Raw genomic sequence first — 15,000 nt, forward strand, 5'->3', positions numbered from 1 at the left:
ACCTTCTGGACGACTCCCTCCAAGAATTGGCTGGGACACAATAAATATTCAGGCTGGTCATTGGACTCTCTCTGCTCTATATTCTGGAAGCTTCTCCCAGAAGCAGGTGAGAGAAATCAAACGCCCAGTTAGGAAATCCTGACCAGACAAAAACAATCATTTACTGCTCCAATGACTGCAGTGAAGCCAAAAACTAAATTCAACCCGACGGTCTAGAGGAGGAGGGCGCCACATCGGAAAGGACACAACTCTTCCACACCCCCAATAATGATTGGTTGGACCAACAAGTTCTTTTTCCCACCACCACCTTTCCATTATACTGGCTTTGGAAAATAACGAATGTAGTAAGTTAGAAGTCAGAGTGGCCTATCACGTAGTAGTTGGTCACATTCAACCGGACTTGTCCTGTAATGGTGAAGATGTTTCGTAGCTTCTCTGAGCCACTTCTTCAGTTCTAAAAGTGTTCTACTATCCTCATTAGATGGAAATATTTTGTTATAGTGGTCTATATAGCCATCCAGAAAGAGGGACAACCAAGGAGGAATGTGAAACAGAGGAGATTGGTTGCAAAAAGCAAAATTTGGGGGAAAACTAGACTCTCTCAGCAAGTTGTTTCCAGGTTTGGGATTCCTACAAGTCTCCAAAATTCCAGCACCAAGGTCTCCTAACCAGAGAGACCTTGGTGCCAGAACTATATACTTTGTGCCAAAAAAAAGTGATCCTCATCTCAGAAGATTAGGAGGTACATCAAGTGACCAAAAGAGGTGCAACAAAAGAACTTTGGGCTAGCTGCCCCTTTTTTTAAAAAAAAACCAAAAAACTGGTTTTTGGTCTTTTTTTCTATTAACAGTGTTGGTAGGAAGTTCCATATTTACCAGCCTGACCAGTAAAATACTGAGCCAGATGGCAATCCCAAGTAAGGAACAGCAGACCTTGCTTCTTCTGGACCTGGTTAGGAGGACAGTCCTCTAAGGTGGATACTGGTGGAGTTGTATCTACTCTAGGTTCTAATATCTCTCAGAACTACGTGAAGTTAATTTGAGATCCGTTTAGAGTCATCAAACATAGGTGCCATCTACCTAAAAAAGATTTAAAGATTCTAAAATCGAAGTGCTGTAGCTCCAAGAGATGCAAGAAGCTAGAACAGATGCGACTCCGCCAGTATCCACCTCAGAGTAGATTTTTTGTAGCCATTTTAAAAGGACCTGTCCACCCAACACTAGAATCTGGTCACTGGTCAGTTCAATCACCCACAGGTATTCTCTGGAAAACTGGCAAGCTTTGCCCAGGAAAGTGTCCATCTCCGTTCCTTCTAGGAGACCCAATTCAGCCATGGTGGAGTAGGAAACCCAGACGAGGATAGCTTGGAATCTCCGAAAACATAAGAAACCACGGGGTTGAGTAGGGGGTGGACAACGTCTCAAAATGGAAAGAAGTCGGGCATGAAAACACAGGATGCGGCCAAGTGAATCGGCACGGCCTTACTGTTGACCTGACAACGATCGATCGATGGTAAGATGGCCACGATGAGTGCTGCACGTGTTTAATCGCCAGCTCTGTGGGATTCGGGGGCCAGGCCTTGGAGTCGAGGCTACCAGAAAAAGGTAGACGGGAGGTCATTCTGACCACAGGGGATTTCTCTGCAGACTGCGCTTCTCGGGGAGAGGATTTCATCTAGCTTTTTAAATCTGCAGAAGAAGGAACCTCCTGCAGGCAGAGCCATCAAAGCCTTTTAAATCCGCATTGGAATCTCAGCTGGAACGATTTAACTCTTGCGGTGGAGCCTCCCAGGCCAAAGCCTCTACATCTCATGAAATATTCAGAGAGCTCGCAAAGGGCCCCAGCACTTTTGCCGGTTGCGTTACCTTGCACTCCTCCTGTGTTTTTTATTTATTTATTTATTTTGCAAGCTTGTAGAGTGCTCCTCGCATTAATGGCGGCTCATTAATAAATTACAGAGGCATCAATAATTCAGCGCAGTCTTGAGAGGGTCTCCGTAGGCCTCTATGTAAGAAAATAAAAAAAAAAATAATAACAATTTGGACGAGGAGCTAAGACCAGAACGGCGGCCTTTGTTCTTCCAGCGCCGGCACGTTAATAGGAGTTTTACGATTCGGGATGAAAGGTTGCGTCGGCTCCATCACCTTATTTTCCATCTCCAGCGTATCACACTGTGCCGAAATTCACCAAACAGCAGGGAGGAATGGAAGAGGGGGGGGTTGCTAGGCAACTATCGGCGCTCTTGGCCTACTAGCTCATAGCCTGTATCGAGCCAGAAGGGAGAGAGCGATGGTCTTATCACAGAGGGCCAATGAGGAAGAATATGAAGAGGGAACCTCCAGGAACAGGAGTGGCCTCCATCTTGTCGGGGCAACATGGCCATAAAGAAGAAGCGCCGTTAAGGGGGACACTTAAGAGATCTTTTGTTGGCCTCAAGCGTTGGCTTCCAGTTATGAAACACACGGGAGGCGGGTCAGCAGATTCCCATTGCCGTCCATGAAGTAGTGTAGAGGGCTGCGATTGGCCGGCTTTGCATTGCGTTTCTTTGGAGGTTCATGGAAACGCTACTTTCTGCATTGGAATGCATTTCAGCTGTGCGACGCTCAGATGGGAACGGCAACGAGGACACCTATCTACAGGAAGCCAGGAACTGCAGAACGAGGACACCCATCTACAGGAAGCCAGGAACGGCAGAACGAGGACACCCATCTACAGGAAGCCAGGAACGGCAGAACGAGGACACCTATCTACAGGAAGCCAGGAACGGCAGAACGAGGACACCCATCTACAGGAAGCCAGGAACGGCAGAACGAGGACACCCATCTACAGGAAGCCAGGAACGGCAGAACGAGGACACCTATCTACAGGAAGCCAGGAACGACAGAACGAGGACACCTATCTACAGGAAGCCAGGAACGGCAGAACAAGGACACCTATCTACAGGAAGCCAGGAACGGCAGAACGAGGACACCCATCTACAGGAAGCCAGGAACGGCAGAACGAGGACACCCATCTACAGGAAGCCAGGAACGGCAGAACGAGGACACCTATCTACAGGAAGCCAGGAACGGCAGAACGAGGACACCTATCTACAGGAAGCCAGGAACGGCAGAACAAGGACACCTATCTACAGGAAGCCAGGAACGGCAGAACGAGGACACCCATCTACAGGAAGCCAGGAACGGCAGAACGAGGACACCTATCTACAGGAAGCCAGGAACGGCAGAACAAGGACACCTATCTACAGGAAGCCAGGAACGGCAGAACAAGGACACCTATCTACAGGAAGCCAGGAACGGCAGAACAAGGACACCTATCTACAGGAAGCCAGGAACGGCAGAACGAGGACACCCATCTACAGGAAGCCAGGAACGGCAGAACAAGGACACCTATCTACAGGAAGCCAGGAACGGCAGAAGAAGAACACCTATCTACAGGAAGCCAGGAACGGCAGAACAAGGACACCTATCTACAGGAAGCCAGGAACGGCAGAACAAGGACACCTATCTACAGGAAGCCAGGAACGGCAGAACAAGGACACCTATCTACAGGAAGCCAGGAACGGCAGAACGAGGACACCCATCTACAGGAAGCCAGGAACGGCAGAACAAGGACACCTATCTACAGGAAGCCAGGAACGGCAGAACGAGGACACCTATCTACAGGAAGCCAGGAACGGCAGAACAAGGACACCTATCTACAGGAAGCCAGGAACGGCAGAACAAGGACACCTATCTACAGGAAGCCAGGAACGGCAGAACAAGGACACCTATCTACAGGAAGCCAGGAACGGCAGAACAAGGACACCTATCTACAGGAAGCCAGGAACGGCAGAACGAGGACACCCATCTACAGGAAGCCAGGAACGGCAGAACGAGGACACCTATCTACAGGAAGCCAGGAACGGCAGAAGAAGAACACCTATCTACAGGAAGCCAGGAACGGCAGAACAAGGACACCTATCTACAGGAAGCCAGGAACGGCAGAACAAGGACACCCATCTACAGGAAGCCAGGAACGGCAGAACAAGGACACCCATCTACCCAACAAGGACACACCAAGGACCATGCTGGAATCTGCCGCGCTGACGGGAGGGAGAAGTAATACACCTGACCCCTGCACCCTGAGAGTAAATGAGCATTTAACCCTTGCAGGGCGGAGGGCGGGGCTAAGGGAATTGCGGGGTTCTGACTTATACTCTGAGTGCAGCTTTACATTATCAGTCCTTTAAAGGGAACCCATAAGGGCTCGCTCACATTGGGACGGCGCTGGTGGGCCTTGCTGAGCGCAGTCTGAACACAAACACAGCAAACACCTTGTTTCCCCATCAGCTCAGCTCACGGCGCATGCAATGTTTTAGAGTGCTGCGGCTGATAGAAATGAGCAAAATGGGACTTTTCATTAAAGTTTGAAAAAAAAAAAGAAAAAAGTACAGTGCAGGTGACTCCAGAACCTTTCAAAGAGCACCTGTCCAGCAACAAACGAGGGTTCGGCACATGCAGCACCTTAGAGCTATATAGATTGTAAGCTCTTGTGAGCAGGGCCCTCCTAACCCTCTTGTATTCAATTGTTTGGTACAATGCAGCTGTACTGCCTGCCTCTGTGTTGTGCTGGCGCCATAAATCCCCACAATAATTATACAAATAACTAAATCCTGAACAACAACAACCACCGTCCAGGATTCAGACAAGGAAGAAATGATTCATTGATTTGAATTTAAATCGAGTAATTTATTAATACTTATCATTTTATTACTAACATTTATTATTTTTAATAATATTATTACTGAATAATTATGTATTCCTGGTCTGTTGGTGCGATATAAATCCTGTATAATATTATTATTATTATTATAATATAGTTCTGGGTTTATATCGCACCAACAGACCAGGAAGATATTATTATTGTTTCTATTAATTATTATTATATATTTATTATTAACCATACTAAGAAAATGTAAAAAAAAATTATACTGAATTTTCTTCCTGGTCTGTTGGTGCGATATAAATTCTGTATAATGTTGTTTAATTCAGGATTTCTATAGCATCAGACCAGGAAGAAATGTACTATTCATATTACTATTATGAAGAAGAACAACAAAAACAACAACATATTCCTGTTCTGTTATATAATAATAACAATAAATAATTCCTTTTCTGTTGGTTCTATAGAAATCCTGAATTTACGATTATTTATTATTAACATACGATTTATTTAGCACCAACAGACCAGAAATAAATGCAGCATTCATATTATTTATCATATTATTATTATTATTATTATTATTATTATTATTATTAATAATAATAATAATAATAATAAACAACAACAACATATTTCTGTCGGTGTTATATAAATACTGTAAATATTATTATTATTATACAGGATTTATGGCGCCAACAGTGTGCTCAGCGCTGTACAATATAACGGGAGACAATACAGCAACAATACAGTTCAATACAAGAGGGAAAGGAGGGGCTGATCCTGGGAGCTGACAATCTAAGAGGGAGGGGCTGATCCTGGGAGCTTACAATCTAAGAGGGAGGGGCTGATCCTGGGAGTTTACAATCTAAGAGGGAGGGGCTGATCCTGGGAGTTTACAATCTAAGAGGGAGGGGCTGATCCTGGGAGCTTACAATCTAAGAGGGAGGGGCTGATCCTGGGAGCTTACAATCTAAGAGGGAGGGCCTGATCCTGGGAGCTTACAATCTAGGAGGGAGGGCCTGATCCTGGGAGCTGACAATCTAAGAGGGAGGGGCTGATCCTGGGAGCTGACAATCTAGGAGGGAGGGCCTGATCCTGGGAGCTTACAATCTAAGAGGGAGGGGCTGATCCTGGGAGCTGACAATCTAGGAGGGAGGGGCTGATCCTGGGAGCTGACAATCTAGGAGGGAGGGCCTGATCCTGGGAGCTTACAATCTAAGAGGGAGGGGCTGATCCTGGGAGTTTACAATCTAAGAGGGAGGGCCTGATCCTGGGAGCTTACAATCTAGGAGGGAGGGCCTGATCCTGGGAGCTTACAATCTAAGAGGGAGGGACTGATCCTGGGAGCTTACAATCTAAGAGGGAGGGGCTGATCCTGGCAGCTTACAATCTAAGGGGGAGGGGCTGATCCTGGGAGCTTACAATCTAAGAGGGAGGGCCTGATCCTGGGAGCTTACAATCTAAGAGGGAGGGCCTGATCCTGGGAGCTGACAATCTAGGAGGGAGGGGCTGATCCTGGGAGCTTACAATCTATAGGGGAGGGGCTGATCCTGGGAGCTTACAATCTAAGGGGGAGGGGCTGATCCTGGGAGCTTACAATCTAAGGGGGAGGGGCTGATCCTGGGAGCTGACAATCTAGAAGGGAGGGGCTGATCCTGGGAGCTTACAATCTAAGAGGGAGGGGCTGATCCTGGGAGTTTACAATCTAAGAGGGAGGGGCTGATCCTGGGAGGTTACAATCTAGCAGGGAGGGGCTGATCCTGGGAGTTTACAATCTAGGAGGGAGGGGCTGATCCTGGGAGCTTACAATCTATGGGGGAGGGGCTGATCCTGGGAGTTTACAATCTAGGAGGGAGGGGCTGATCCTGGGAGCTTATAATCTATGGGGGAGGGGCTGATCCTGGGAGTTTACAATCTAAGGGGGAGGGGCTGATCCTGGGAGCTTACAATCTAAGAGATAATAATATATTTCTAGTCTGTTAGTGCTATATAAATCCTGAATCAAATAATAACAACATTATAACATATGACTTATCAGCACCAACAGACCAGAAAGAAATTTAGTATTCAAATTAATATTATTTTATTTTATTAGAATTGTTAAAATTATTATTATTATTATTATTATTATTATATTCCTGTTCTGTAATATAATAATAACAATAAATAATTCCTGTTCTGTTGATGCCGTATAAATCCTGAATTTACGATTATTTATTATTGACAATGATTTATATAGCATCAACACTGAAGAAATAAATGTAGTATTAATATTAATAATATAATTGTATTTTATTAGTATTGTTAAAATTATTATTATTATTATATATTCCTGTTCTGTTATATAATAATAATAATAATAATACATATGATTTATATATTTATATAGTTTCAACAGACCAGGAATTCTTCTTCTTATTATATAACAGAACAGGAAGAAATGTCGTATTCATATTATAATTTTATTTTATTAGTATTGTTATTATTATATATTCTTGTTCAATATATAATAATAATAATAATAATAATAATAAAACATTTCTTTCTGGTCTGATATATAATAATAATACATCTGACTTTTATAGCACCAACAGACCAGGAAGAAATTATAATCAACAATACTAAAATAATAATAATAATAGTAATTTTTTCTGCAGTCATTCTGTGACATAATAAGTAAGAATTATAAATAGAGACAACTATCAGCAGCGCTGAACTCCTCCCTCATCATGAGCTCTTTGCTGGTGGATGGCGGGATGGAGGGACTGGGCTGCTTGAGCTGCCTGCCCACCAACATGCATGAAGGACAGGGGAGGGGTGGCACTCTGCGCCACCTTCAGGTTGGATCGGGCAGCCAATTCATCAGACTAAGGCTGGGAGAATAATCATTTTCCACTGCTAGCAGCTCAGCATTTAAAGCAGAAGTAAGATTTGCCGATCTTCTCGCCGCACCGTGCCTGACTCCTGGAGGATCTGCCATGCGATAGTCCCGCCGATGTAGGATGCGTCCCCCTCCCCCGCCCCCCCCACACGCCTTGTCCGACGCAGCGTCTTCCTTGATGAAAATTCGTTCCCTTTTCTCCAACCGCGCTTCGTTTTCTAATGTTTTCTGACATAAAGCCGGCACATTTACCCCCCCCCCCCTCCCCCATCTTAATTGAGGGAGCCATTTAGTGGAGATTTAACTATTATTACCAGATCATGGTGGTTGATGCGTCGTGCGCTCGGATCGTGTTTGGACGCGCTCGCAGGATTTATGGAAATGGCTCTGCTGGGAGAGGCAATTTGTAGCGGAGAAAGACGATTATACGGGGCCCGGGAGTGCGCCAATCGCTGCACCAGGCGGTTAATGGGTAATAGCTGTGCGCTGGAACCAGTCAGCGGCCCCATAATGTGACCGGAGGCGGCGTGCATGGCACAGGCTGGGGCCACCGCGCTGTGTGCCACCATTTTTATGGGATGAACACCCATCCCCCCCCCCCCCCCTTACCATCCTCCTCCCTTCGCCAGCCTGAAAACAGACAGAAAACATGGCTGGAGGGAGAAGAAGGGGAAATAAAAACAAGGGAAAGTGGCGGATTATTAAAGGACAACTCCGGAACTGAATAAATAGAGTTATAAATTGGGACCACAAGAGGGTGATGGGGGCCGCTCCACCGCCAGAGGGTGACAGGGGGGCGCTCCTCCGCCAGAGGGTGACGGGGGCCACTGCTCCACAAGAGGGTGACAGGGGGCTGCTCCTCCGCCAGAGGGTGATGGGGGCCACTGCTCCACCAGAGGGTGATGGGGGCCACTGCTCCACAAGAGGGTGACGGGGGCCACTCCTCCACCACAGGGTGACGGGGGCCACTCCTCCACCACAGGGTGACGGGGGCCACTCCTCCACCACAGGGTGACGGGGGCCACTCCTCCACCACAGGGTGACGGGGGCCACTCCTCCACCACAGGGTGACGGGGGCCACTCCTCCACCACAGGGTGACGGGGGCCACTCCTCCACCACAGGGTGACGGGGGCCACTCCTCCACCACAGGGTGACGGGGGCCACTCCTCCACCACAGGGTGACGGGGGCCACTCCTCCGCCACAGGGTGACGGGGGCCACACCTCCGCCAGAGGGTGAAGGGGGCCCCTCCTCCGCCAGAGGGTGACGGGGGCCGCTCCTCCGCCAGAGGGTGACGGGGGCCGCTCCTCCGCCAGAGGGTAACGGGGGCGACTCCTCCATCAGAGGGAGCGCGGCGTCATCTGAATTTAAATGGCTGGATGGAGACATGGAGGGATGAATGGATGGATGGAGACATGGAGGGATGGATGGATGGATGGAGGGATGAATGGATGGATGGAGACATGGATGGATGGATGGATGGATGGAGACATGGAGGGATGGATGGAGACATGGAGGGATGGATGGATGGAGGGATGAATGGATGGATGGAGACATGGAGGGATGGATGGAGACATGGAGGGATGGATGGAGACATGGATGGATGAATGGATGGATGGATGGATGGATGGATGGAGACATGGAGGGATGGATGGAGACATGGAGGGATGGATGGATGGATGGATGGATGGATGGAGACATGGATGGATGGAGACATGGAGGGATGGATGGATGGAGACATGGAGGGATGGATGGATGGATGGAGACATGGATAGATGGATGGATGGAGAGATGGATGGATGGAGACATGGAGGGATGGAGACATGGAGGGATGGATGGAGACATGGAGGGATGGAGACATGGAGGGATGGAAGGAGATATGGATGGATGGATGGATGGAGACATGGATGGATGGAGACATGGATGGATGGATGGATGGATGGAGATATGGATGGATGGATGGATGGATGGATAGAGACATGGAGGGATGGATGGAGACATGGATGGATGGATGGATGGATGGAGACATGGATAGATGGATGGATGGAGAGATGGATGGATGGATGGATAGAGACATGGAGGGATGGATAGAGACATGGAGGGATGGATAGAGACATGGAGGGATGGATGGAGACATGGATGGATGGATAGAGACATGGAGGGATGGATGGAGACATGGAGGGATGGATTGATGGAGACATGGAGGGATGGATGGAGACATGGATGGATGGATGGAGACATGGAGGGATGGATGGATGGAGACATGAAGGGATGGATGGAGACATGGAGGGATGGATGGATGGAGACATGGATGGAGGGATGGATGGAGACATGGATGGAGGGATGGATGGAGACATGGAGGGATGGATGGATGGAGTTTGCTTTGAATATTAAAAATTAATGAAATGGTGTTTTTGGTTCTCAAATGCGGCAAAGTTTCGCCCGCACTGCCCCGCCCCTACACAAAGCACCTCCCACACTGCCACGCCCCTACACAAAGCACCTCCCACACTGCCACGCCCCTACACAAAGCACCTCCCACACTGCCCCGCCCCTACACAAAGCACCCCCCCCCCGCACTACCCCGCCCCTACACAAAGCACCCCCCCTGCACTGCCCCGCCCCTACACAAAGCACCTCCTACATGATGGCAAGTGAAGGAGCCCCTTAGGCTGATGTCAGAGCGGCGGCTCCTCCTGCTCCTGGTTTGTGGGACTTGCCGGGGAATCGCAGAGACTGGAATGGCTCCCTCTGTAGGTGAGGCGGGGAGGTGTCTCTCCGTAGGTGGGGCGGGGAGGTGTCGCTCTGTAGGCGACGAGGGGAGGTGTCTCTCTGTAGGTGAGGCGGGGAGATGTCGCTCTGTAGGCGACAAGGGGAGGTGTCTCTCTGTAGGTGAGGCGGGGAGGTGTCGCTCTGTAGGTGAGGCAGGGAGGTGACTCTCTGTGGGCGAGGCGGGGAGGTGTGGCTCTGTAGGCGAGGCGGGGAGGTGTGGCTCTGTAGGCGAGGCGGGGAGGTGTGGCTCTGTAGGCGAGGCGTCGCTCTGTAGGCGAGGCGGGGAGGTGTCGCTCTGTAGGTGAGGCGGGGAGGTGTCGCTCTGTAGGTGAGGCGGGGAGGTGTCTCTCTGTAGGCGAGGCGGGGAGGTGTCGCTCTGTAGGTGAGGAGGGGAGGTGTCGCTGTGTAGGCGAGGCGGGGAGGTGTCGCTCTGTAGGCGAGGCGGGGAGGTGTCGCTCTGTAGGTGAGGCGGGGAGGTGTCGCTCTGTAGGTGAGGCGGGGAGGTGTCTCTATGTAGGTGAGGAGGGGAGGTGTCGCTCTGTAGGTGAGGCGGGGAGGTGTCGCTCCGAGGTTCAGCCGTGTCCAGTAACAGAGCGATGTCTCCCCGTGCCGCCCACAGATGGAGGATTCCGTCCTCACCGACCGCCAATCATTGTAGCGATCCTTAGACCAATCAAGGCGACAAAACGTCACAGCTGAGTTCTCGCAGAGCGAAGTTCGGTCGTATTTCGGGATTCTCCCGACTTCAGGACCTGCATGAGATCGGCGGCAGATCGCTCCACTGACAACAGCTGGAATACGGGATATATACTGTGTGTGTGTGTATATATATATATACAATGTATCAAAAAAAGGAAAAGGAAGTATAAAGAAACAAACTTATTATCCAAAACACAAAAGCAGAATAAAAAACAAACAACGCCGATCTCTCATGATGAACGGGAAAGCAGAATGCAGGCTGCTCACTGGCGCCCCCCGTGGGCGGTGGAGATGAGGACATCCACGCAATATGTACATTGTGGTCGGCAGAGAACGCGTCTCGGCAATACTGCTGAGCCGGGTTCCTTCCTTCAACACACACACGCAGAGACGCGTTCCGGGAAGGGGCTCGGGTGCAACTTACTTGGGTTTCTTGCTCTCGTACGGCCGAAGCGAGGAGGGGGCGCGACAGTGCGGCCGTTTTCTGGGCCTTCCTGGACCTCGTCGCACCGGACTCCTGGAGATCTCCTCCTTGCTGTGGGCGGAAAATAAGAATGAGATCAGGAACAGACCCCAGGATCACGGAATGGGAGATCAGGAACAGACCCCAGGATCACGGAATGGGAGATCAGGAACAGACCCCAGGATCACGAAATGGGAGATCAGGAACAGACCCCAGGATCACGGAATGGGAGATCAGGAACAGGCCCCAGGATCACGGAATGGGAGATCAGGAACAGACCCCAGGATCACGGAATGGGAGATCAGGAACAGGCCTCAGGATCACGGAATGGGAGATCAGGAACAGACCCCAGGATCACGAAATGGGACATCAGGAACAGACCCCAGGATCACGGAATGGGAGATCAGGAACAGACCCCAGGATCACGGAATGGGAGATCAGGAACAGACCCGAGGATCACGGAATGGGAGATCAGGAACAGACCCGAGGATCACGGAATGGGAGATCAGGAACAGACCCGAGGATCACGGAATGGGAGATCAGGAACAGACCCCAGGATCACGGAATGGGAGATCAGGAACAGACCCCAGGATCATGCAATGGGAGAGCAGGAACAGACCCCAGGATCACGGAATGGGAGATCAGGAACACGCCCCAGGATCACGGAATGGAAGATCAGGAACAGGCCCCAGGATCACGGAACGGGAGATCAGGAACAGGCCCCAGGATCACGGAACGGGAGATCAGGAACAGGCCCCAGGATCACGGAACGGGAGATCAGGAACAGGCCCCAGGATCACGGAACGGGAGATCAGGAACAGACCCCAGGATCACGGAATGGGAAATCAGCAACAGACCCCAGGATCATGCAATGGGAGATCAGGAACAGGCCCCAGGATCACGGAATGGGAGATCAGGAACAGGCTCCAGGATCACGGAATGGGAGATCAGGAACAGGCCCCAGGATCACGGAATGGGAGATCAGGAACACACCCCAGGATCATGCAATGGGAGAGCAGGAACAGACCCCAGGATCATGGAATGGGAGATCAGGAACACACCCCAGGATCATGCAATGGGAGAGCAGGAACAGACCCCAGGATCATGGAATGGGAGATCAGGAACACACCCCAGGATCATGCAATGGGAGAGCAGGAACAGACCCCAGGATCATGGAATGGGAGATCAGGAACACACCCCAGGATCATGGAATGGGAGATCAGGAACAGACCCCAGGATCATGGAATGGGAGATCAGGAACACACCCCAGGATCATGGAATGGGAGATCAGGAACAGACCCCAGGATCATGGAATGGGAGATTATTGTTATTATTGCCCAATAATTTCTCCCATCACCTCCGGCATCCAAGCCTTAATGAAGAAGCGGTGAGCCCCCCAAAAAGTTGGCAAATCCAACACGTTTCGGGGGCTCACAACTCCCCCTTCATCAGGACGCCACCCACTGTCACTTTTCTAATCCTTGCCATTGGTTATTAATCTCCGGTATTTTCTCCCATCACCACCGGCATCCAAGCCCTGATGAAGGAGATTTGAGCCCCAGAAATGTGTTGGCAAATCAGGAAGTAAATTCCGACATGTTTTGTGGCCTCATAACTCCTCCTACTTCAGGTTTCCACCAGTTTTCTAATGCCTTCCATTGGTTAATATTGTCCAATCATTTCTCCTCTCACCACCAGCATCCCAGCCCTGATGAAGGAGCAGCGAGCCTCAGGAACGGGTTGGTTTTACCGCCTGAACTTTCCTCAAGATAAAGAAAACATAGAACACGCGTGTGGTGCTCTCATTCTTGCATGAAGTAAGTCCTGGCAGCTTTACAGACTTCCTTCATCCCAGAACGTTTCGTTTCAGGAGGTCTCTGTAAGGGACACGTCTGTGTTGCCCATATCAACCAATAAGATGGCGCCTCTCCACCCCCGACTTGTAGAAAAAGTATGAGAGAGAATCCGGTTGGTCTCTACAGGCAATACAGACAGATCTCTGGATTCCTCCATGGGTGGCGCCCAGACTAAGTGACGGGTCTGCGTTTGGGTCGCTCGCGGGCAGCTAATGGCGCATCCTATCACTCACTCGTGGTCGTGTCGTCTCTGCAGCTTGGCCAGCTCCCTCTGCTTCTCCTTGTACCGCCGCTGAATCTCCGCCAGCTTCATCCGCATCTCCACCTCCTGAGTGTCCAGGTGGTCTATGGCAGCCTTGATTGGACAAACCTGGGAATAGGGAGAAAATGGTGGTCAAGTAATGGTGCGGTCCAATGGCGTCCTTACCTTTTAATCATGGTCTATGTTCCAGTTTAATCTGGTCACATGACCTCGGCCCCAGGTCTCCTATCTCAGGGTGGCTCCTTTCTCTTGCAGCATCCTCTGGGGTCACCCTTTTATGCAGGGACTAGAGTTGTGTCTCTCTACACTGTGTGGATCAATAGAAACACACAACCCCAAAGCCTAGGAAGGCAAGGCACTCCCCTGCCCCTCCCCTCCCTCCTTCAGGCTAACAGACTGGCTGGAGACTGGACAGTGCTCTTTAGTGTGTAGACTGGAAGTTCAGGGAAGCAGCACTGAGAGAGCAGCAGCATTGAAAGTTGTGAACTGCAAGAGCTGGGTCTAACAAATAGCTTCAAAACACCACAAAATACAACGATGGGCTCACCGGTTTGGTTTTCGGCGTCCAGCTGTATGTCCTGCGGGACAAGCGAACGCGCGGAGCGGCGGCCGGGCAGCAGGTCAGGTGACATGTTGGATTAGCACCATCCAGACTATCCGCTTCGGCCAATGACCAGGCAGCAGCAATGGTGGCGAAAACTTGGAGATCAGAAACCGACAAATCATCTTCACCGGCTGGAGAGGAGAAAAGCGGGATTAATTATCGGCAGATGGAGATACAAACAGCGTCTTCGTACATCAGAGACCGATTTCATCATATCTACCCCTCCCCCCCTCCGGGAGGATTCCCCCCGAGACCTTCCTAGAGACACACCAGATACAATGTATCAATCTACCCCTCCCCCCCCCCCCCCCGGAGGATTCCCCCCAGACTTTCCTAGAGACACACCAGATACAATGTATCAATCTACCCCTCCCCCCCCGGGAGGATTCCCCCCGAGACCTTCCTAGAGACACACCAGATACAATGTATCAATCTACCCCTCCCCCCCCGGGAGGATTCCCCCCGAGACCTTCCTAGAGACACACCAGATACAATGTATCAATCTACCCCTCCCCCCCCCCGGGAGGATTCCCCCCGAGACCTTCCTAGAGACACACCAGATACAATGTATCAATCTACCCCTCCCCCCCCCGGAGGATTCCCCTGAGACCTTCCTAGAGACACACCAGATACAATGTATCAATCTACCCCTCCCCCCCCCGGGAGGATTCCCCCGAGACTTTCCTAGAGACACACCAGATACAATGTATCAATCTACCCCTCCCCCCCGGAGGATTCCCCCGAGACTTTCCTAGAGAC

At 50.3% G+C, this 15,000-nt stretch overlaps 1 protein-coding gene across 1 annotated transcript in view; it reads right to left on the reverse strand.

Annotated features, from left to right (window-relative positions):
- BAHCC1 (BAH domain and coiled-coil containing 1) overlaps positions 1-15,000 on the reverse strand; it is a gene marked incomplete at its 3' end in the record, with an annotated part of 99,833 nt that overhangs the window by 7,490 nt on the left and 77,343 nt on the right. Inside the window, exons 11-13 of the mRNA XM_089664571.1 lie at positions 14,185-14,372; positions 13,609-13,745; positions 11,481-11,591 (exon numbers count right to left, since the gene is read on the reverse strand). Of these exons, the coding sequence (XP_089520697.1) occupies positions 11,481-11,591; positions 13,609-13,745; positions 14,185-14,372 (436 nt within the window). The remainder of the gene's footprint in view (positions 1-11,480; positions 11,592-13,608; positions 13,746-14,184; positions 14,373-15,000) is intronic.

The sequence above is a fragment of the Staurois parvus genome, unplaced genomic scaffold (assembly GCF_062004578.1).
Source record: "Staurois parvus isolate SC_StPar_1 unplaced genomic scaffold, SC_StPar_1.0 ptg001949l, whole genome shotgun sequence".
NCBI lineage: Eukaryota > Metazoa > Chordata > Amphibia > Anura > Ranidae > Staurois > Staurois parvus.